We start from the raw sequence: 24,359 nt of genomic DNA on the forward strand, positions 1-24,359 counted from the left end.
TGATAATTTCAGGTATTTTATCTGTCATCTTTCTACAATAGCCGTCTTTCCTAGGGAGGCTTCTTAGGCCAAAAGTTGACAATAAAAATGTGTTAAAAATGTTTCCTCCATAGGGCCCCCAGTATGCTTGGGGAACTTTAAACCATTTGAGGTGAAGTATTTGCATTGAAGTATTTGAGGAAGAGCTAATCTGAATATTTTTAGCATACTTAGAATAATGGTTGAAGGTACAGCATACACAAGAAAGCAACAAAGTAAGAATAGCATTGTCTTCAACAAATAAATAAATAAAGACCTTGCCATGCATACTCACTGCCCAGCTGTAGCAGAACAGTCAGCACTTTTGCTTGATTTAGCATCAGTATGAATATCAGTTCATCACTCCTCCAACTCCTTTTTCTTCCAGTCCAGCAGTCCCTAAACCACCCCGACAGGTGTTACTCTGGCTTTGGGAAGTCAGATATTTTGAATTCGTATCCCTAATTGAAAAAAAGGAAAATAATTAGGATGAAGTGTGAGAATTGTTTGGTCAATGTTTAGCAATATGTGCTTAGTAAGGTACATTGCTCAATTTTTTTGTGTTTTTAATCAGTTGATGGTTTTTAGCAGATTTTTACGTATTTGTTAGAACACTGTTGGGACTCAAGGGTACTGATGAAGTATCATCTCTGTCAGAAATTCTTTGCCTTTAATATAATACAACAGCAAGGTCCAGGAGTATACTGTATCCAGAGATAATAGGGAGCTTTGCTCCAGACTAAGAAAGTGCAAGGTTAAATTTTTAGCTGCACAAATAAAGCAAAAAGTTCTTGTAGGCTTGAGGTAGCCCAAGAATCCATGTAATAATTGTGGTTATAGCTGTAGTTGAGAGTCTGTGATTCCAGATACAAAGCAAGAGGCTTGGAACAAGAAGCTTTGGCTACTAAACAGAGAGGAAGCTCTGTCGCTGCTGTCACACACAGCTGTGTCTCAGTGGCCGGTCACAGCAGGACACCAGAGCTATGGTTACCACAGGCCAGTGGAAGATGGTTTTTATCTGAGCAGTTGCTAAGAGGATGAGAGATCCTACAGATCTGTAGCATAGCTTCTGAAACCTCTCAGCCTGCTTGTCCTTGCCACAGCCAGATAAGGGAATGCTGATAATGGTGTTATCATCGTGGGAGTGGTCACCAGCATCATTGTAACTCCATCCAGAGGGTGGGTTTTAATGTCCTGCTAAACTCATTTGGGTGGCTTGCCTGTGTTGTCTTCTCCTGAGAGGCCTGCATTTCAGGTAAACTTGAGGAATGTCTTCATGTTCTGTTGAAAAGAGATAATATTTGATGAAACTGGTTTTTTTTCCTTTCAGAGTGTTTCCTAAGGTTTGTTCTGAACCAGCAGATGTTTTGATGTGCAGTGATGGTGGGTGCAGGTCATGGTCATAGTAGGTTGAGATAAATGGGTGCTGAAAAGAGTGGGGAACACCACTGAGAGTAGAGTTTCTTTCCATCTCTCACTTACAGCTTCCTAATATTTTTATTACCCTGACTGGCATTTCTGAGTTGGCTGAAGTAGGTTGAGCTGGATTAACAAAAAATTCAACTAAAAGCAATATTTTTTGCAAGTGTTGTTTTTTGACAGATTAGTTCCTTAATCTAACTCAGCAAGTTACTGCATCAGTGATGATGCTGGCACAAGGAGAGTGAAGGAAACTCCCAGGAAAGGAGGGTTTGACAGAATCCTCTGGCAGTAACCTACATCTGTGCCAGCTCCATGTGCTTGCTGTGGGGCTGTGATTTGACAAGTTAACTGATTTTTATGAGTCCTAGTAGTGGCTATAGCCATATCCTGTGAGAGGCTTGTCTGAAATAATTTAGCTCCATTGGTTCAGTTTTGTTGAAAAGATCCTTGATGTCTTAACCTTGTACTGGCAGGTTTTTAGTCAGTTCAGGTACAACTTGTCCTTAAACAACCACTCTAAAGCTGGTGCCAGCTTCATCTCCAGCTCATTTAGTCCTGACTCATGCTGTTCAGTGTTCAGTCGTGTGCACAGCCTTTGCCTGCAAAAGGCAGGCTATGATGTGAGAACAGATCCTTGGAATCCAGGTGCATTGCACTGGAGGGAGCACCTGCACTCCTCCTGCAGAGCAGCTGATAACCTGCCTTTCCCTTGTTGTCTGCACGTGTCGCGTGCAGCCTGCCTCCCCAAAAGAAACAAAAGCCCAGCTTGGATTCGCACAGACTCTAATGAGGTAATTAAAAACGCAGTTTCTAAATTAGGGTTGGTCATCCACTGATAAGCTCTTAAAAGCTTGCTGATCTGTGCTTTGTTTAAACACACCTTTCTTTGCTCTGAACTTTGCACCAGAGAGATTGCTTTGGTTTCTTAGTGCCCGAGGTAGTGCATGAAAACAGTATTTGGAATGTCTCATTCCCAGTTAATCAGAATAGCTTGCATGATTACCTATAGGAAACACAACCTAACTTTCAACTTCAGTAATATTTTCTGGTTTAAGAGTAAAAAAGACTAAGCTATTAAATATGCAAGGCATTTTACAAATACAAATAATTGATAATACTGTGTACTAATGAAAATGTCCAAGCATCTGTCCAGTGCCTGTCTTCCCTTTTCTGAAAAGGGTATTTACACTGTGATTGTTCTCCTTTGAGGTGAAAGCTAAGAAGGGGACTGTATTTGTTTGAAATCCTTACTCTGGATGGATTTACATCTTCCTTACAAGAACAAACTAACACAGAGTCTTTTTTTTTTCTCCTAGTAAGTAGGAGCTGCTTATGAAAGTTTATGGGAAATGATGAGCTTCATGCTGTGAAAGCTGGTATTTGGCACTTTGGACTTGAAATTAGAAAACAGCTTATGAAGATGTATGGTATTAAAATTCATGTGATTTGTCACAGTGTTTAGGTTTTTTTGGTCTTTCTTTAGAAATCATTTCAGAAAGATTTGTCATCCTCTATTAGGGAATATAAGGAAAATATTAACTTAAATATTTTTGCTCATGTCCGTTTGCAGGACTATTTGATACGGATCTCAGTAAACACAGACCTCAATATGCTTGTTAAAAATTCTTTTTATTTCAAATACATGTGTAAACTTAATCTCTGGCATTTAGATCAGGCATAAATTGAGTTTTGATTGTGTGATTTTGCAGAAGTTGCTAACTGAGATCAAGTTAGTTAGCAGGTGAGAGTTAGCTAGGGTGAAAAAATGCATCTGGAGCCAGACTGTTGGTCAGCACAGGGCTGTGCCAACAGGAAGTGGGGCATGGGACAGGATGGAACAAGATGAAGTGGGATGACAAAGCACCCAGCATAAGCAACCTTAAATGACAGTTTTTTCAAACCTTTCAAACTGAGTACTGTAGTCTCAGCATGTGTGTAAAAGTTCGTAGGAGCCTGGAACCAGATTCTTGGCTATCTTTTAGCAACAGGAGTGCTCCTTCCTTATGAATAGTGGGTTTCCTCCTGGAAAACAGATTACTGAGCTGTACTGCGTGGTGGCACACCTCCACTGCACTGTGCTCAGGCTGTAGCCCAGCACCATCATCACCCCATCAGACAGCTGTGTAGCTGTATTCATATGAATTTAAGCCTAGGCTGAGAAACCTTCCCTTCATCCTACCTTGGTGTTTAGCTTTCTGATTTCATTTTTCCCCCCTGTGTGTGGGAGGGTGTGGACACAGGTGCTGATTCTGGACAAGGTTGGTGCCTTTTATATTGTGCTCAGTTGCTCAGTTATGTTAGTATTCTGAGGTTTTTTGAGCCCCTGTTTCTTTCTCACCCTCCAAGTTGTCACATAAATATAAAAATATATAAAGTATAAAAAATATAAAAAGCAAAAAATGTAATTCAGTTTTGATCCAGAGGAGCTTCAATGTTTAAGAAGTATTTCTTCAGGTAGATTATCTTGCGCGAATCTCTAGGAAGGGATACTGTTCTTATTAAGTGGAAGAATCAAGGTTACATCTGTTGTCCTGGTTTCAGCAGGGAGAGAGTTAATTTTCCTTTTAGTGGCTGGCACAGTGCTGTGTTTTAGAATCAGTACAAGAATAATGTCAATAACACACTGATGTTTTAGTTGTTGCTCAGTAGTGCTTACTGTAAGTCAAGGGCTTTTCAGTTTCCTGTGCTCTGCTAGCGAGCAGGTGAGTGAGAAGCTGGGAGAGGGCAGGGCCAGGACAGCTGGCATGAACTGGACAAAGGGATATTCCATACCACAGAGTGTCACGTTCAGTAAATAAACTGGGAGGAGTTGGCCAGGAGGGGCTGATCACTGCTCAGACATGGGCTGGGCATTGGTCAGTGAGTGGTGATCATCACTGTGTATTGTGTGTATTGTGCATCACTCTCAGGGCCTCTCACTGGTCAGAGTGACCCCGAGAAAGGTTAGAAAGTCTCTTTTCCCAGCCTGGCACTTGAAGAAGAAGTCAGAGCTCTTCAGTTCTCTGTCTCAAGGTTGTTTATTGTTCCTTATCTATAAAATATTTTCTCCTGTCCAGCTGAGGTCCATTCAGCAAGACAGCCCAGGGCACTCTCCCTGCCCCCGGGGCATTGTTATGTCTTTATACTAAAAACTACATATACAATATTTACAGTTACTTTCCAATACCTATCACCTATGTTAGACAGTGAGCTTCTACTCTAAACCAATCTGTAAGTGCCAACATGACAGCAGATGGAGGCCAAGAAGAAGAAGAAGAAGAAAGGCTGGACACGCCCAGATCCCTCCATCTTGCCCCCTGAACCCCCATTCTAAAAACCCCAAAATCTACTTTTTCACCCCATGATAAATTCACTATCATTCTTCTTAAACTGTCGTGGCTTGCAGATCTTCATCTAAGGTTGGTAACTTGCTCCACGGATGATAAAACCACAGGTATCTTGGGCTCTGTGCCAGGGTCTCTGAGCCCCCTGGCAAGGATCTTGTCTGCTCAGGACAGCCAGAGGGATGTCCTGGGTTCTGACACATCACTTGTGTTTTCCATTGTGTTTTTACTCCATTATACTACCACACTGTTGACATGAGAAAGTATTCTCTGTTTCTATTTCACTTGACATTACCTTACTTTTGAAGGACACTGAAATTGCTAAACATGTTTCATACTTATCCTTAATTTTTTTATGCATTACTTATTTTTAACTTGAAAGATACATTTATGCTAGTATAGTCTTTGCATCCTTATGGAATGATTTTTTGTCTGGTGTTAAGAACTTTTAGTCACTTGCTGGTAGTTTAAGTTATAGCAAGATTCCTCTGAGGACTGATGAAATTGATCTGAGTCAAAATATTAGTATGAAGTTAGATTTTTTTTTACTTATGGTGGAAAATAGAAACTTGTCAGGTAAATGTATCCTAAAAGCATAAGACACTTTTGCAGGTAGATGAATACTTTGCACAGTGACTAGTAAGGGAATTGTAGTATTTTAAAGCTTTGATTTTTTATTGCTAACTATTTACTTTGGTTATGTGCCTTGTTGTTAGCTAGCCAGAGATGAACCTTTGTCTCATTTCAAGCTGCTGCTCTCACAAGAAACCGTTGCTAGTACTTTAAACAAGGAAATGACTTAAAATAAGTCCCAACATGCCTTGTCATCTTCAAGAAAAAGACTTTAATTTAGTGATATGTGAGCTGCCCTGTGGCTGACTTCACTAGCTCTGGAGGTGTACAGCATGAGTTTCCCAGGTCTTTTTCCTGATCCTTTAGTACTATCTATCCATCACTGATAGCAGTCTGCCTGGGTCAAACAATAGCTTGCCAGTTTTACCTCGGGAAGTCCACCATCACCAAAAGATTTTCAAGCTTTTGTGAGTCCATGTGTCATCCAGTTTGCTTCCAGCTGGCTGCCATCAGAGAAGAATGTGAGAATTGGGACTACAGTAAGTTGTCATGGGATGTTCAGCTGTTCCAGGCTGCTAACAGGCGATTCATATCTATTTAGTTTCTTAAGGAGGGAGCTTGTGACCCTAAGAGCAGAGGAGGATATTGCTTTGTGTTTTTCCATTACAGAGGATCCCTCGTGCCACAGGTTTTGTTTTCTCAGAGCATCTGCTTTGCATGTTTGTCACCAAGCCGCTGCTGCTGTGCAGGTGGGAGTTTGCCTGCTTATCTGCGTGAGTGAGTTCTTCATAACACTGAGGAAATTGTTCAAGCTAAGGAGATACAAGGACCACATCTTGCATGTTCCTTCAGCCAGGTACACCAGGGTCTGCTGGCCTCTGATTTTCTGGCTTCATAGTTTGGAAGGAGGGCAAGGTGCCTGTCATATCCAGTTATGGCAGGCTAGTGGACAGATGTGACCCTGTATACTGTGATTCCCTTAAAGGATGCCTTGCAATAGGATGCATTAGGATACTAATTACCTCTGGGATTAAACGAGATTAAGGAAAAACTAATTACAAGGTCCATCCCAAGTCCTTTGTACAATTCTGGGAAGTCAAGTCTTCTGCTATGTCAAGATTATTGGGCAATGTTTTTTGGGAAGTAGCTTAATTACTCTAAAGATGACTGTGTTACTTTGCATGTCTGCTGGGGGAAGAAAACCTAGCCATTGGCTGGAGGCACAGTGCTGAGGTGATGCTGATGCTGTTTCCATGGATATAGACCCATCACTGTCTCTGAATAAAGAATTGTTCTCTGCTGTGGCCTCAGAGAGTTAACTTTTGTGCTGGGCTGGTGGCATGATTCAGTTGTATGTCTAGTTGGCTCTGCTCAGTGTTACCACGTGATCCTCTGCGAGTCCTGGTAGCAATTTCCAATTTAATCTCCTAGTAGAGAGACACCTTTGCCCTTCCCTTGGATTGGACTGGTTGTACAACAGGCTGGCTGCCTTACTGCTTGTGCTGACTTGGTGGAGCCTGAGCCTGCAGGTAAGGGTGGGGAGATCCCAGGGTCTGGCATATGGTTGGTTGGGGTGTGGATTTAGGCTGCTCAGAGAGGTGTTGGCCTTATGCGAGGTGAGATGGCCTGGAGGTGTTGTGCTTGGGGGCACCCCCTGGGGCACTCTGAGATTGCACAGGAGTGAAGTTTGTGTGACAAAGGAGGAGCTGGAACTAAAGCACTGCTTTGGCACTCTTGATGAAGAGGCAGTTTCATTACATCATTGTTTAAAACAGTAGCGTACGTACTGGTAGTAAAGGTCATATTTATTCTGAGAGGGCATTGTACAAATAATTCTGATTTACTTTCCAGTGAGGTGCCATGAGACAATAGAAAAGGGAAAATTTAGTCAGTTGCCTAGAGGGCACAGTCATTGAAAATATCCCAAAATTCTTCACTGGACCTTCCTGACCTTCAAAGATGAAGGAGATTCGAGCATGTCTGGTGCAAGCACTCAACAAGGGTGGCAGAAGCTGTAAAGTACACACACAAGTTTTGCATTTAGGGAACTGAGAATTGAGAAAATAGTATAATTTAGGTATATGGGCATTTGTCCTTCTTTGAAAGTCTCCTTTTCACCTTTATGTTACAATGTGTTGTAAATTTCCTGTTACAGAGTTTCTACATCAATTGCCATTGCTCTGTTGACTTTCCTTGTAGGTTTTAAACTATTTGCATGCTGACAAGTGTGTGATTCCATTTCTGTGTCAGTCTGTCAGCACTTCTATAGTTCTTTACAAATGACTTTGTCCAGGTGCTTTGTTTTGGCAGAGGAATTATTCTTTATCCTCTGAGATAGAATTGGCTACTTATATGATCAAATATTTCTTGTATCCACATAAAATTTTAACGCTGCAAGTGTGCATTTTCAGTGCAGATGGTATTAAAAAGGCGTTTACTTTAATACCTCTGGTAGGAAGGGACTTAATTTTGTCACCCTGTCTGAGCTCAGAGGATGTATTTGTCACTGAGCTCTGTCCCAGAGATGTTCAGTCCCCTCATCACCTCCCTTCGCTGTTGCTGTGGACTGATTCCCTAATTTTTAGGGTGTATGAGTGCTCACTTCAGTGCTGGAAAGCCAGCAGAATGCTGCCCAGGGCTGAGGACAGGACAGAGTGGTCAGGCAGTGCAGCTGGGAAGCAGGGAGTGAAGGACTCAGGGTCACCCTGCAGCTCCTGCTCTGGTTGGCCTCACACCTGATTCCCTTTGCAGCCTGGAAATGTCTCTGCTCTGTGCACCAAGGTCAGGCCCATTCAGGATGCCTTCCCTTCCTCCACCCATCCACTCCCTGCCCTTTCCCCCAAATTGCAGGCTTAGGTCACTGTCATAATACACTATTTTCAATTTAACTGAAATGGAGTTTTCATATATGACTTACTATTGCAGGCAGCAAATGTTTTTTTATTTCCCTGTATACGTATTGTATCATATAAGAACATATGGTATTCATTTGTAGATGTGTCTCATAATGGGAAGTACAGCTGTCTAGCATGAGGAGCTTGGTCCTGTAACTAAAAATCATGGATAGCAATACTCATGAGTGCTTTTACATTGCTCTTGTTTTTCTATACAAAGTGGCAAAAGAAAATATGAATTCGTATTTATAGAAGCATCTGCATATGGATTGTGCCTTACTTCAGGTTTAATATGCTATATGTGAAGTATTGTATTTCATTTTCCTTGATTATTACTGGGATCTATAATTGTAGCTACTTAGTATTACAAATAGGTGCTATTTTTGCCCTCTTTATGCAAAGGAATATGTCTGAAGTTAAAGGTGGGGATAGAACCTCTAGATTCATGGGGAAAGTTAAGAGCACGATGTCATTTTTCCTTGCATTTTTTGCTGGCAGTTAGCCCTCCATTGAAGTATTTTGTTTGCGAATGCAGAATAAGAGTTATGGCTAATATTAACGATGCAATGATGTTGAAATCCAGATTCATGATGTTTCACGCAACGGATCAATTTCTTTCAACATAGACTAATATCTTTTTAGAACAATCATAATGGAAAATGTTATCAGCTTAGAAACCAGTATCTTTCATGTTTTTAAGATGTTGGTAGATAATGGGATGTTGGTTAGGGAGGAAAACAAAGAATTTTCCTAAATAATTTGTATTAAGAGACATCAACTAGATAATTTGCAACTCTAAACACAGACTTTTTTTTTTTAACTTGTGTTTAATATAGAAATGCCAGAATTCTTGCAGACTCCATCTGCATCCTCTTTGATGAGTAATTTCAGTAATTTAAAGTTGGTGAGAGCTCTTTTGGTTTTGGTTTTTTTTTCTTTTTTTGTTATTTTACTAGCAGCACTTTTTCTTTTCAGCTGCAGTGCAAGTAGTGACTGTCATATTTCTCTTTCTGACCAGACTTGTACAATCCCTCTTGCTGCCTTAAAATATGACAGCACTCTTCCCTAACTGTATTAAGTTTGGATGTACTCTCTACCTAGGTACCCACCTGGAATGGAGACTGCTTACACTAAAAAAAAATCACATTTAAGAGTAAAGAGCAAAAGAATGGAATGCTGGTAGTGGAAATGAGAACCAAGGACTACATGTGTGAAACTGTGATCAAATAATAATAGAATACGCATGAGATGGGTTTTTTAGGGTTTGTTTTTTCATTTTGAATGTTTTTTTCTGTTAAATGATCGATATGTAATTGCATGTTTTGTTTATTTTTTTCTTGATTTCCAGTGTTCGTTTCATGTCTGTTTTCCCTCTGTTACTTGGTTTCTATTATGTTCTCTTTCCCCCCCTGCCCCTCTCCTGGAACAAAACCAAAGCTCTTTCAAATCCTTATTGTTGAAGTTTTGGTTTTGTATTCAAGCCCTGGAACTCACAGCTTGTGGACAGGTAGCACAGCAGTGAGCCCTGTGGTAGGCTATCTTCCACATTTGCACACAAACACATCTGTATATCCAGACTGGTAGCTCTACATCTGTATTTGTAATCTGTAGGTGAAGGGACATACCTATGCATACAAGTACCAGCAAAGATTTGCAGGGGTCTTGGTTGAAAAAAATACAGATCTTTATGTCTTTTCTACTGATGTTCAGAAAACAGATGTAGCAACAGAGGGTGAGAGAGAGAAAAAGAAAATCTTTGATCCTGAGCTGCTTCCTGCTTGCTTGGTTGCCTGCTGACGTTTAAGAACTACCCAAGAAAAGTGAGGAGGGAAGGAGTATATTAATGTAATTTTGGTTTGTTTAATGAGTTCCTTGCTTGTTCATAGGATGAGAAGCCTTTAGAAGTGCTCATTAGCACAGGTAACAGAGCACAGGTTGGCATGGTTCTGCAGTACTCTTCTGCAGACAGTTCAGCTGTTGCAACTCTGGAACAGGTATTTCCCAGGAATATTTGCTTAGAAGAAGGAATTTGATAGGGAAGGAGATGTTGCAGAGACTCACAATTTTGCTCGTTGCCCTGAAAGATAAAAAGTCAAAATTGTCACTGAGTGCACTTTTCAGCCTCTTTTCTTTTGCTGAGGTGGGAATGGGCTTCTCCAGTGCCCTCTTTGTGCAGTGGGTCTGTGGGGAGAAGTGTAGAGGAAACAGCTGGATCAGGGCACATCTGCGTTGCCCTTTGCTCCTGCTGTGGCACACCCTGTCTGCCTCCTATTAAAGGAATTTCTCAGAGCAGGTTTGCCTCATGTGCAGAGGCGTGTGCAGCATTATGTGTTAGCTCCTCTGGCAGTAGGTGAAATCCCAGCCACCACTTTTGAAGCTGTTTGCAAATGCCACTTTCTGTATGCTGAGCCTGAACTAAACCCAGATGGTCCATTCCTTGCAGCATCCTTGAGGCCTCCCTCTCTCCTATCCCCTTGCTGTTAAGCATCTCTCTTATTTTTTGCTTCTGAACAGACCTGTATCCCTCAGAATCCTTAAGTACTGGCCCACCTTGCTCGTGCTGCTCTCCTCAGCCCTTCCTGCATCCTCCTCTCCCTCCCTTGTCCAGCTTCTCTGAGACCAGTTTTATCTGCTTTGTCTTACTGGGTCTTTGTTGGCGGTTTGTTTGGAAAATGAAAGAGGTTTCCGTACAAAACCTCTTTAGATTCCTGCATGAATTTCCTTCTTTGGGATTGCTCATAAAAATTCATTTACAATTTATTCTGAATGTAAGGATTATATTGTAATAAATTGCCTGTGAATGTGTGCCAATTCCCTTCAAGCATAAACAAAATTACTGAGTGGTGCTGTAAGCCATATATTGGCAAGTAACAGGGTTATAGGCCTAACTAAGAGGTCCTTTAAAATGGTAAGAGCTAATGATTTTAGAGAACTAATTGCTTTTAAGAGCACAAAAGTAACTCCAGTATAATTTCATGGCTACAACTGTACTTTACTAAATGGTCTTCGTATTTGCCGGGGTATCTTAAATTGGGCTTTGTTGCCATGCTTATTTTTTCCAGCGTGAAAAGAAAAATAAATTATTTAAATCTTTCCTCTCTGCCTCTCAATAATGGAACTACAAATACTGTATCTGTTTCACTTCCTGGTTTATTCTCTTTGATATTTGTGTAGCCTGAAGTGGTCTCACACAGGCTTTATTCTCTTCTTTGGGGTAAGATTAGTTCCAGTGGTTCTCTTGGAAGATTACAGAAAAAAAGTATAGTTTTGAAATGTGTATTATATGCTTGAGTGTTTTCCCAATAAGCAGCATGAGGGTGGTTACAAGGAACATATTTTGCCCACATTTTTGTCATTGATATGAATTGTAGAGAATTTAAAGAATCAAAATTACAAATGAAAACAGGTGTGCCCATATGAAGCCAGGTGATACAGAAGGCATTTGGAAGGAATGAGAAAGGTAGGTCAGTTGACCATGGGACAGAGCCAAAAATGTGACAAAGGAGACTCATATGAGGCCCTTCTTGTTCTTATTTTCCTAGCTGTAGGCCGTTTTTCTTTTTTTTAAACTATAGGTTTAAACACAATAAGGGTTGACTATAAGGGAAATATAATGAGTGTTTGTTGAGTTTGGAAATTGATTTCTGTTTTCATTTCTTTTTTTTTAAACTATAGGTTTAAACACAATAAGGGTTGACTATAAGGGAAATACAATGAGTGTTTGTTGAGTTTGGAAATTGATTTCAGTTTTCATTCAGTGGGACTTGGGATGGGGTGAGCAGTCCCAGCTTTTCCAAAGGTGTGTGTGACTTGCAAACCAGCTCCTAATGTGATGCTACTTTTGTGATTTTACCTATACAAGTCGCCCACATTCCAATGTCCCCTTGTTTTCCCTTCTGGATTTTGCTCTCCTGGGAATAGCTGATTTTCTGAAATGTGTGATTTGGAACAGAAATGGATAAGTATGTGCAAAAACTAGGAATGTGAATCCTAAGCCTCTTAGGAGTCTTCATTCAAATGAGGATTAAGAGGGTCAGAATGTCAGGACCTGAGACAATTCTGTTGACTTCATGTTGTACAGAAGTAAAACCAAAACCAATTTCTCCTCATACTTCTCTGTTTAGCTAGATAATTTCATTGCAGGTCTGATAATACATTATGTCATAATGTTTTGGGGTTTTAAATAATCTCCAAATCTGAGTCCTTGAGAATCACCTTTTTCTAAAAGAAACAAGCAGGCTTCTGCATATTATGGTTGTAGAATAATGATAAAAGCATGCATTGAGTTGAACAGCTTGGATGCTGGGAATGCAGCAGTACCCCCAAAACCGAGGAAAGACAGCTGATGCAGTCATCTTGTGGGGAGAGGCTTTATGGCTGTACTTGTCAGTCCTGAATTCTTTCTCGCTTTGTGTAGAGTGGAACAAGGTCATGTTTTTCCTGAAACAACCTGAGATGGCTTAGCAAATAACTCCTTTGGCAACTGTCCAAATGTGTGGCTGTTATAGTTCTAGCACCTCTTTTCATTCACATCATACGTGGGGTGCCAGTGATCTGTAACAGAACCACAAAATCACAGGATATGCTGAGCTGGAAGGGTCCCACAAGGATCATTGAGTCCAACTCCTGGCCCTGCACAGAACATCCCCAAGAGTCACACCCTGTGCCTGAGAGCATTGTCCAAATGCTTCTTGAACTCTGTCAGGCTTGGTGCTGTGACCACTTCCCAGGGGAGCCTGTTCCAGTGCCCAACCACCCTCTCCACGCTGGGTGAAAAACCTTTTCCTGATACCCAACCTAAATCCCCCCTGAGACAACTTCAGGCCATTTCCTGTCACTGGTCACCCCAAAAAAGAGATCAGTGTCTGCTCTTTCTCTTCCCCTCACAAGGAAATTGCAGACTGCTATGAGGTCTCCCTTCAGTCTCCTCCAGGCTGAACAGACCAAGTGACCTCAGCTGCTCCTCATGCGGCTTCCCCTCAAGCACCCTCACCATCTTTGTTGCCCTCCTTTGGATGCTCTCTAATAACTTAATATCATCCTTATATTCTGACTGTGAATATTGATTGTGACTAAAACTGCACACAATATTCAAGGTGAGTTTATTATTCATTTTAGATAGAGTATGTAAATTTATTAGCTTACCATAATTATTATTTATGTCATTGGAAGTGGAAAACAGTGTCCAAATGTAGGAACATGAGGTCCTGTCAAAGGAAATGTCATGAAATATTTTAATCTTCTTGGAAGTGCTGCATATAGTTCAGGCAGATTAAGTTTTGGCATTGTACCTGGAATCTGCCATTTCTGGTGCAGTGGATTAGAATGTTGAGTGTAATAGTCTGTGCCATTGCCGCAATTTCTTTCCTGTTTTCTTCAGCAACAGGCTGGGGTTGGGAAAGTACTAAGGTTATGTGCATGAGGGTAAAAAAAATCTTATATAAATAGTAATGAGGGTGTGGGGATGTGGCTGAAAGCAATATGGTGTATATATATATGTACATATAAAAAGTTACATATACATATATATATATATATGTATATATAACTTCTTAAAATTAGAGTCTGGCAAGCCTAACTTTGGCCTGTTTTGTATTTATTATTCATGGAAGGGTTTAAAATGCCAGTTGGTGGGGTTTTCTGTATTTTTGGTTTTGTTTGGTTTTGGTTTTCTTTGTTGGTTTTGTTGTTGTTGTTAATCTCCAGAGCAGTTTTGAGCAGGTATTAAAAGCAGCTGATGGTATTACAAAAAATCCTGAGAGACCTGATTCTCTTTGCTCAGCCTTTTTTATGTTAATTTAGAAACTGAGTACTGTTTTATACCTTCTCTGCAATCACTTTGTACTCTTTGGAAAAACAGAGCTTTGCCTCAGTTCCTACTTCTCTGGCTTTTCTTTGGAGCTTAAGGGGGATTTTGGGGAACTTTGTTTGCATTTGACATTCAAAATGTTCCATAAAGTTACAGAGTAGCCAAAATGAAATTATTTAATGTGGGAGAGAAGGAATGCTATGTGTCACTTCATGAAAAATACTGTTAAATTATGTTGCTTCCTTACTGTAATTTTTCCATGTTCTGTATGATTCTCTTGAAAAGACTGAATTGCAGGAGAGTTTGCAGTCAGTCATGGAAAGAGCATATGTCACAAAAGGTAGAAAAGAAAGGATGCAGCTGTTCCAATATGTGACAAGATTTAGGAGGTAGAATGAAAAGCAGCCATACAAGCCCAGACTGAGGTTTCTCTAATGCTTATAAAAGCTATGAAGCACTTTAAGGGTGGTAAGAAGTATTTTTGCATTGTTCTGGACACCAAGTGTCCGGACTTGGTCTTGCTCAAGGTTTACGTGTTATTTATGAAAGGTTATGATACCGGCTTTTGTTTGCAACTGGAGGTTTTAGCTATCAATTAAATTTAAAAGCTCCTCTTTTAACGTGTTAATTCTTGTAAAAAGATAACATTTTCATTTTCAAAAAACAATTTATTTTAATTTAGGTAGTGTCACTACTCTGTGGCTTTATGTAAAATTCAGTTATTTTAGGAAAGCCTGCTTTGATAGCCACATCAATTTCAATTTGATTTTTTTTTAACAGAAGACTTCAAAAAGTGCTCAAAACTCCACTGCAAAATGGTGGATAGTGTGTGAAGGGGTGGTGTGTCAAAAGTGTCTCAAACATTGGGTTGAAACTACTAGGATAAGTGATTTGGTAACAAAAACACTCTGCAGCTTTTCCTAGAAATCATGAAAAATCAGGATGCCCTTTTGGTAGGCACCATGGCTGTAGGAAAGTCTGGCAATCACTTTCCAGGTCAGTGATCCAGCCAAGAATGGGGGAGCTGCAGCCACATGCAGCCATTGGATTAGAGCTTTCTTGATTAATTCAGTTAAGAAGTTTTTGCATCTTGTGGTGCTGCTTGGGCTCTTGAAAGGAGGGGAGGGATGGGGAGAGCTTTGGGTTTAGGAGTTTGACTTATTCCCGCACTTCTTGTAGCTCAGCATTCAGAATGAGAAGTGGGACAGGAGAGCACACTGTTTTCCTCTCCTTGTCTGCTTAGTTGTTTAGATTAGACAGAATTTAAGAAGTCCGGTATTTATGTTTAAGGACACAGCGTCTCATGGATGTGATTGCTCAGTAAATAGTTTTCAGAATGAACCAGTACTAGTACTCAAAGGCATTTTTTTGGTTGTTTCAATTTAGCTAGCCTTTGTACTATCCAAACTTAAAATTACTTACACAGATTACTGTACTTTGTAACTCCTATGTCAACAAGATAATTGTTCTTTGAGAGCGCTGTTTTATTTATAGCCACAGTGCTGGAGTCGATCACAAACCCACAAAAGCAAAGCTTCCTTTTATCTGTCTTGCAGTATGCCATGGGGTCAGATCTCAATCTTTAACACTCAGTGGTCCAGTGGTGAAAGGCTCCAGAGATCTGAGAATTATTCTTGTTTCTGTCACTGATTTACACCATGAATTTGAGCAGCAGGCTTCACCTCTCTGAGCCAAGTACCCACCCCTTTTTTCTCCCCCTCTCTTTGTGTCTTGTTTATCAGGTTAACACATCTAAGCGTTGTGTTGGTGTCATGTCCAGAAACAGTGAGCCTCATTATCAGCTCAATTTATGGCTGCAGTAATACTGCTAAACAGCTTTTTTGACTCTCTTTGCATGGACATTTCAGAAGTTCCTGCGGTAGTGTAGCTGTAGTCAGATATGTTTTTGTTGTTTTGTGTAACTCCTAAGTAAAGTGCTTGTTTATTGCAGTGCCAGAAAATGTGTGTGAAGGGCAGCAGTGCTCAAGACATTGCCTGTACAAGAATTCCAACAGCAGTGGTTAATGGCTAGGATTTAAAGACACTTTTAAGGCCAAACATTGTATTTTCAGTGTACAGTTTAAGGATATGTAATAGTTCAGTTTGACAAATAATTACATCACTTGATGTTGTGGTTTAAGCCCAGCCAGCAATCAAGCACCACTCAGTCACTCCCTCACCAACAGGACTGGGGAGAGAATTGGAAGCATAAAAGCTAGAAAACTCATGGATTTGAGAGAGACACAGTTTAATGGGAAAGCAAAAGCCATGCACACAAGCAGAGAAAAACAAGGCATTAATTCCCTGCTTCCTATGGCAGGCAGGTGTTCAGCCATCTCCAGGAGAGCAGGGCCCCATCACCTGCAATGGTTACTTGGGAAGACAAACTCCAAACCATCTTGAAAGGTTATATTCAGATGCAAAATTAGTGGTTAGCACTACAAAAATGGCAAAGATTATATTTTTTTCTCATCACTCACTCTTTTAGAACACAACATAGTCCTTCACCTTCAAGTGAGAAAAATGGGATTAAGGACAAAATTAGCTTTCTGCAAAGTGAATTTATCTGAAATGCCAGTGGAAGTGCACCTTAAAAACTGATTCATCTCTAGCTGTTGTAGTTTACACATGACAAATGTCAATTATGAACTGCTAAAAAGGCAGTGGAGCAGACGGGAAATATAGTTTTCACAGGGGAGAAGGTAAGGAATAAAGACAGCTGCACTGTTATAAAATGATTCTTGAGGAAATCAAAATCAGGGTGACAGAACTGGAAAAAAAGCCAAATTTTATTATGGCATAAATCAATGATTAATGTAAAGAGTCATATTTTCTTAAAGGCTGAGAAAGGACACAGTTGGTCACAAAAGGAAAGGCTGTAAAGAAAACATTTTGATGCCTGAAAGATAGGCTGGAAATAAATCCCCATAGACCGATGTCTATAGAGCAGGTATTTGTTTATTGCAGCCCTGATGGTGAGGGGGATATCTCCTCTTAACTCACCCACCCTTGTCAAGTGCTGTGGTGTATTTATATAGTAAGTATTGCTTAGTATCGCTGTGTCACTGCAGTATCATCTCATATGTGTCAGAAGTAATTTACATAGTATGATCTCATGGTTATTAGAGTGTTCTTTTGCACTGCTTGTATCTCCCCAATTTGGGGTTGTCAGGGGTTTTTGAATGCTTCTGAGGTCTTCTTCACATCTGAACTTTTCAGCTTTGTCTTTGGAGCATGCCCAGTTATGGTGTTCCTTGGTCTGTCTAGTCTTAACCAGCCTAAATTCTTTGTTTTGTGGCTAAGTGGCTTTGCACTTGCCAATTTTTCATTCGTACTATACTTACCTATCTCTAAAGCTATCTACCTGGTGAGTTTTTTCTTCTTTTTCTGTCTATTCAGCATTAAGAAACTAGTTAACCTAGCCATTACATTTTATAAAAAAGCTATTTATATCAGGTTATATAGGTATCAGATTATATATATATATGTAAAGAGTCATGATTTAGGTTACATTGATATCAGGTTATAAAGATATATTAGGTTATACTGATATCTTAGACTATATAAGCACCTTGTAACTTTGTTCTGTTATATAGGCATCAATTTGTACGCAGTTCTTCTCCTTTAAGTACTTGCCACAACATGAAGCACATCAGTACTTAGTAAAGTAACCCAAATCTGTTTTTTCCCTTGTAAATGTAATGAATGGTGTTCTTTACAAGAATTGTTTTTAATGGCTTCCTTCTGGAAGACCTGGAGTGCTTTGTCTCGCATCCTTGATGTTTCCAATAAAAAAAGTATCTCTGGTGGGTGGGACAAGAATATGAAATTGGTAAAACACTGCAATAACTATACTGAAGAATGAGTTTTATGCCTGAGGGCTGTGTTTTGTACTGAAATAAACAGGCAAAAATCTCATCGGCTGCAAAGGTCAATGTCTGAGTATCAGAGGTCAGAACTGACTGTGCCATCTGGAAATGAGAATATTGCACTGCTCCCTGTAAAGCTATTTGAAGAGTAAACTATTTTACAAGTAAGTGGAAATAGATGTTAACATTTTAATGGAGTTTGAGTGTGCTGTTAGTTACGACATTAATAAAAATATGAGTTTTCTGGGGGTGATGAAACTGCTGGTGAGTAAGCTTGCTATTTAGTAATCTGAAATGCTTGAAAATTGCTTCAAGTGACTGTATGCATTAACAGTACCTTACATTTTCTAGGGGGAAAAAAAGAGATCTCCTTTAAGATCCTTGTGAAAAGCAGCTGCTTTTTTCAAATTTTAAATACATAAACTGGACACTTGAAAACAACAATGTACTGGGGAAGTAGCCTGTTTTCTCCCACTGCAGTAATGGCTTTTTTTTTTTTCATGAGCCATACTTATTTCCTACTGATAGTTTTTTGGAAATCAGTTTTCTACAAAATTTCAAAGTTTGTGCCATGGGGCATTTGAAATACTTCTAAAATAATTTTTTATGAGCCTATACATGTGGCATTAATTATATTTAAAAAGATCTCTCCAATTCTTATATTATTACTAAGACTGATTACTTTTTCCCTTCTCTGTGTTCTTCTTGCCCTTAACATTTCCACCTCTGCATTGCTATTGTGCAATATACAACAAATGCTTACTGAGGATAAGTTTGGAGAAGAATTGAATTTTGTGGAAGGTCACAGCAGAAGACCCATATTCTTGCTCTTGTCAACAGATATCTAAAAATAAAAATATTAATTGGCAGCCTATTTTTACATATGCTGTGAAATTTTAAAATTGTTTTTCTCTTCTCATCTACATCAAGGTAGATCAGGTAGATCATTATCTTCAGAAGGTTCTGTTTGTGCCTTTTTGTACTCAGGGGAAGGTTCATAGGAGAGACAGAGATGAAGATGCCTGGAGCCATGGCTGTGCAGATTTATACACCAAATACTGCTTCACCAATATCTTTCTCTGGGGCAGTATGCAAGGCAAGAAACCTTGAACCAAGTGAAGTGAAAAAAGGATCTGAACCAGTTCTGTCAGCTGGAACTTTAGCAGTTGTTCACTCCGAACCTGAGCCTCTATCTGTCCTAGCCCACAGAAATGCAATTGTGCCTATGAACAAGTGCAGGTGGCTTTGAAGAGGTTTGCAGACTGTACAGTACTGGGGATAGGGAGTTGGTTGAGTCTCATGAGGGAAGACAAGGAATCAGTGAGTGGAGTGGGAGTGGTGTGGCTCTTGGCTCGTGAGGAACTCAAGCGTTGCTGGAGCTGGGGTTGAGGCTGGCAGCTGAGAATGAGCCTAGAGCAACACAGATATTGAAGGAGAGATTCCAAGTTCACCGCAGAGTGGTTAGGTTTTTGTATGAATATTTCTCATCAGGATTCCCTGGTCATTCATGTCAAACTGTCTCAGAGGGCTTTCACAAGAAGTCAGTACTTCCTGCTCAAAATTAGGAGTTGCTGTATTGGTTTGTTGATGTGGGGTGGTAGGTCAGGCCAGGAGGAGCCTTGCTAGAAAAGCTGCTTACATTTGGTCGAGCAGAGCAGCCCTGTGACCAGAGCCTGAAGGGCAGGACACTGTCTCTGAGAGTTAATGGAGTGTTTGTGATGTACAGCAAATGTTCATAGGACCCTGAAAATGGCCTTGAGTGCTCTGTGCTGAGTGTCAGCTCTGCATTTCAGGACACAGGCTTCTCTTCTTACAGACAGAGCTTAGTCTGGAGAAGGTGACAAGCCTGGCTTTTATAGAAGGACTGGAGTAGCTCTGCCCGGTGAGTGTGGCACAGAGCCACAGCATATTGGAGTCTATCCCACCTCAGCCTGCCAGAGCTCCTCAAAATGCATGCTTGTAATGTATTAGTCTGTTAGTTTTTTTTTTCATGGTGTGTAGTGGTGGTTAAATTTCAGCTGAGGTGGATCAGTGAGAGCAGGTTGTTCCAAAGGTAAAAGGCCACCCAAGAGCTGCTGAGCAGCTCCACAGGGTTAAACTGAGTGACAGTAAGCTGAAATTTGATGTCCTTCAGGCAGCAGTTTGAGTGTCCAGAGTATATTTTTGAGAGAGACCCAGTCTGCTTTGAGCACCTCCAGCTGAAGGAGAAGGGAAGGCTGGTCAAGGGCTGGGACATCTGTCCTGCTTTGACCTCGCTCAGCACCCCAGCTGCCTGCTGGGGACACTTCTGTGACTCCATGAACATCTTTCTGCAATGATGAGGGCTGAGTTCACAAGCGGCACAGGTCACACATGGGACACACCTGTCAGGAGAAGTTTAAGAACTGAGGTAGCTGCACGGAGAAGTTGTATTTATTGGGTAATGTGCACTACGAGCATGATGGTGTTATTGCCATTGATGTAAAAGCTGAACAGTTCTTAATGTTTTTGTTTGTTTTCCCCTGAGCTTTCAAGTATGGGCAGGTTAAGCAGTGGTGTTGAGGTGCACATTAGCTTGGTGATTAATTGTCATTTATTAACTTGCACTTGGATCAGAGACACAGGGTGTGTAGAGTCCTTCCATAAGGCTCTTTACTTTTAAAGGCAAAGTCCATATGGTTAGTATTTCTTATCAGAGAATCAAGCTTGTCTGGTGTGAAAGGATTTGTGGCTTGGACACACAAGGAGCTTATCTTCAGAGGGAAAGGCATGGCTGTTTTACCTAGGGGCAGCTGACAAGCCTCAGTTGTCCTGAGATAAAATTTAAGGACAAGAGACTTTCATTTTAATACTACATAAACTTGCCAAGTCAGCTAGATAGGAAGGTAGGATTTAGTTTACTGTGTTTACATTGTGATAAATCCACAATGCTTGGTATTTGATACGTTTTTTCTCTAAGAATGAGTGGTATTTATTACCTAACCCCAAACCATGTCTTCTTCTTTAGAATGTGGAGACAAATTCAGACATATAAGACTCTGAAGCTCTTCCTGAAATACAAAGAAATTATTTTTTAATAAAAGAAAGAATTTTGATACAGTGTTACAGCAGTAGTTTAGAAAATGGTTGCTGAAAATCATCAATGTCCAGACTTACCTCTACAAAAAGTAGGGATAACTCTGAAGTAAAATCAGATACTACTCATGTAATCAACTGTTAACCTGAATCAGTTTGTGGCTTTTGATTTGGTATATTTAACTGTAAGGGTGACCTGTAACTTCATTGCAACCTGTGTCCTTTTTTAGCTGAATACTTTACTAGGTCAGTGGTCATTTTTACCAGTGACTTAATGAGGTCAAAATGACACCTAGAGGTTTCAGCTTGTTGGTTTCTTTTTTGTAGCTGCAGCTGTACTTAAGGTGAAAGATCCTTTTGGAAGCCTTTGCATTATATGTTTGGCAGGGTGAACCAAAAACCACTAACTTCAAACTGTAAAAATGGTAAGCTTTCAGTCAAAGAGGCAGCAAGATAGAAACAAATAGTTTCTATGGTCTTTATTAAACATTTGGGCTCACCAGTTTACTTCACAAACTGTAACTGCAGTAATTCTACATTGTCCTTTCCCAGCTGTAATTAAGGTCACAGATACCAGAGTAAATATTAATAAAAAATAAAATCAGAATAGCAAAGCGAGACAAGGTATAAGAATTTACTGAAAGGTGTTAAGGTGTAAGAATTTACTCAGGCAGAAAGGCGTTTTTGAAAAATTCTTTAAGTGGTGATTCTGGGAAGATGTGCCATGAATTTTGTGGACTTGACTGTTGAAGAGTTGAAGGTATATATAATAAGGATTACTAGAACTTGGATTAATTTTTTCCTTTTTAAGACTGACTCCCATACTGTTCTGGATAGGGAGATAGAGCAGAAATATTAAATTGAAAATATATTCCAGATACTAAAACTAATTTTTAATGTCTTGGTTTGCTTGTTGACAGTGGTTTGTTTTGATACTTTGACACAATTCATGGTGCCTTCACACATATTAATACATCTTGTATCTTAAGATGTTAACCAAAAATTTCTTTTTGATTTACATTTATAGCCGTCGGTCTGGACAGTATACAATGAACCATGACCATTCCAAGAAAATCCCCGATGGAGCATCGTTTGACCGCTCAGGATCCCAGGACTCCTTGGATGAACTGTCCATGGACGACTACTGGAAAGAACTTGAAAACATCCATGAAACCAGAGGAAATAATCACGAGGAACGAGTAGCACTTGTAGTGAAAGAGCCAGATGGTAATGAAATCTGTTCTGTCAATGTTCATCAGTTTGCTGATTTAGGGGTTTTTCTTCAAGTCTTATTTCAAGAGATGGCACCTACCTAATGCAGATCAAAAAAGGAGGTCACTTTCCTGAACATCTGCTTTGAAAATTCTGTTGCTGCTGATGTCACCAGAAACAGGCAGTGCCCTGAAAGACAGTTTTATTAGAGACAAGTAAAAGGCTGATTTTTCTTTGAATAGTACTTTCAGAATATCAGAAAGGTGTCTGTGCTTGCAAATCACAACAGCTGAACTATTTGCAGTTTACTGTTGAACTAACTTACCCTTTCACTCTTTGTGTATGTTGTTCGTTATTGTAGCTATTGGGATAGAAACCTCACGCTTTAGAAGACAAGCCAATGATTAACCGATTTAAGTTTAGTGAGTAACTTTCTATGCTTGTAACTATTGTGATTGTTCAGTTGTACTATTTGTGTTTCTCAGAAGCATGAATTATGGGCCTCTCCTTGGGGCATGGTCTTAGAGGCTGGGCAGTTTTTTTTTCTTATTTTGTTTTTGTGTCCTCTCAGATAAAAGAGGAGTAATGTCCTTAATTTCAGTTTTCTCTCAAAAATTATTTTTTAACAATGCAGTAGCTGCCTCTCTCCCATTCTTACAAGACCCACAGTCTCAGTAAATTAAAATGGTGAATTTTGTGTTTTGGTACGGCCTCCACATGAGTGAGAAGAATGCACTTTCAGAGGGGTTTGCTCTTCTGCCTCCCTAAGTGACTTTGAAAAGTCACTGCTCTGAAGAGCATAACAACATGGCCCCGGGGGAAAGCAGCAAGGCTCCCAAACCTTGTGACTGGGGAGCTGTGGGGTTTTCTTACAGAGCCATGGGGCTTTGTCCAGAGCAGCAGAGCCCATTGTTCTGTAGTATACGAACCTCTTCTCTTGCTGCAGCTCACTGGTGCGGCTGTGCCTTTAGGCTCTGCACCCCCAGCCCCACCACTTCCACTGGGTTTACATGGAGCCTTCTTCCCCCTGGTTACTGCAGCTGACTCTGGTGTGAAGCCTGAGTGAGTCAGCCCAGCTGAGTTACCAGCTCAAGCATGTGTTGCCATAGCCCACACCTTGCCTAATGTGCAGCTCCTCTCTTGGGCACAAGTACTGCTGAGCACTCCTGCAGCTGGCTGATGGACCTGCCTCAAACTGGCCAGGCAAAGGCAAGGATGGGAGAGAGCTTGCTCACAGCTGTTCTGGAGCATGGGTGTAGGCCTTCTTTCCAGCCCTGATAACAAAACCGGAGAGTTTTGTCAGAGGCTCAGGATGTGTCTGCACAGCCATAACAAAATTCATACTTAAATTTTGGTGTCTGTTTTCTGGATGCTGTTTATATTAAGGTGCCCGCTAGAACGTGCTCTGGGCACAGTGGTAAAATGCAATCAATAGTGAAGCTGACATGCCAACTTTGGAGTATTTTTAGATATCTGATAAATGGAGAAATATTGCTTGAACATTTGAGAGAATTGTTGGTATTCAGCACAACCTCAACTGCTACAGACAGAACTTAGTGTTTTATAGAAAATATCATTAGCGTGATACAGAACTCAGAAGCAGAAGTTTTGCCATTGGTGACAATATTTAATAGCTTTCTCTTCTTTCATGTGCAGTGATCTGTCAATAAAGGATACCTAATCAGCTCTAAGACTAAAGCAAAAATTGTTCAGTGGGCTGTCAGCAGGCTGGAGACCATGTCATAAGAACTGATGAAAAAATAGCATTAAGGTGACTTGTGTAGGCTGGTTTGTCCTTCATTAAATTGAGCTGGTGGAAGGCTGTAGGATTAATGTATCAAGAAAAGTGGGCAGAACCATGTCAGTAAAAGAGCTAAAAAATTGAGTATTGAACTAAAAATCAGTGGAGCAGCAATGATCTGGCTTTCAGGGTTCCCCACACATGTTTTTATTTAGGTACATTTATAAAATGGTATATGATTTTAATGGAAGCGCTGTAGATTATTATAAAGATTGCCACATAGCAATATGTATTGGATTAGCTACTTTAAAAGCTTTGATATGATATATTATAAGCCTTTTGAGGCTCTTTAGAAACAATAGCTTTTTTCTGAGTCATGACAGTGTAAGTAATTCTTAACTGTGTATCCCCTTGGTACTTTTCTGTGAATTATATTAATTGTGT

The 24,359-nt window shown here is 40.2% G+C and overlaps 1 protein-coding gene across 2 annotated transcripts in view; it reads left to right on the forward strand.

Annotated features, from left to right (window-relative positions):
- ARHGAP18 (Rho GTPase activating protein 18) overlaps window positions 1-24,359 on the forward strand; it is a 96,464-nt gene that overhangs the window by 34,924 nt on the left and 37,181 nt on the right. For both annotated transcript variants that reach the window (XM_030946301.1, XM_030946300.1), the window contains exon 2: window positions 21,990-22,189. In XM_030946301.1, coding sequence (XP_030802161.1) covers window positions 21,990-22,189 — 200 coding nt within the window. The remainder of the gene's footprint in view (window positions 1-21,989; window positions 22,190-24,359) is intronic.

The sequence above is a fragment of the Camarhynchus parvulus genome, chromosome 3 (assembly GCF_901933205.1).
Source record: "Camarhynchus parvulus chromosome 3, STF_HiC, whole genome shotgun sequence".
Taxonomy (NCBI): domain Eukaryota; kingdom Metazoa; phylum Chordata; class Aves; order Passeriformes; family Thraupidae; genus Camarhynchus; species Camarhynchus parvulus.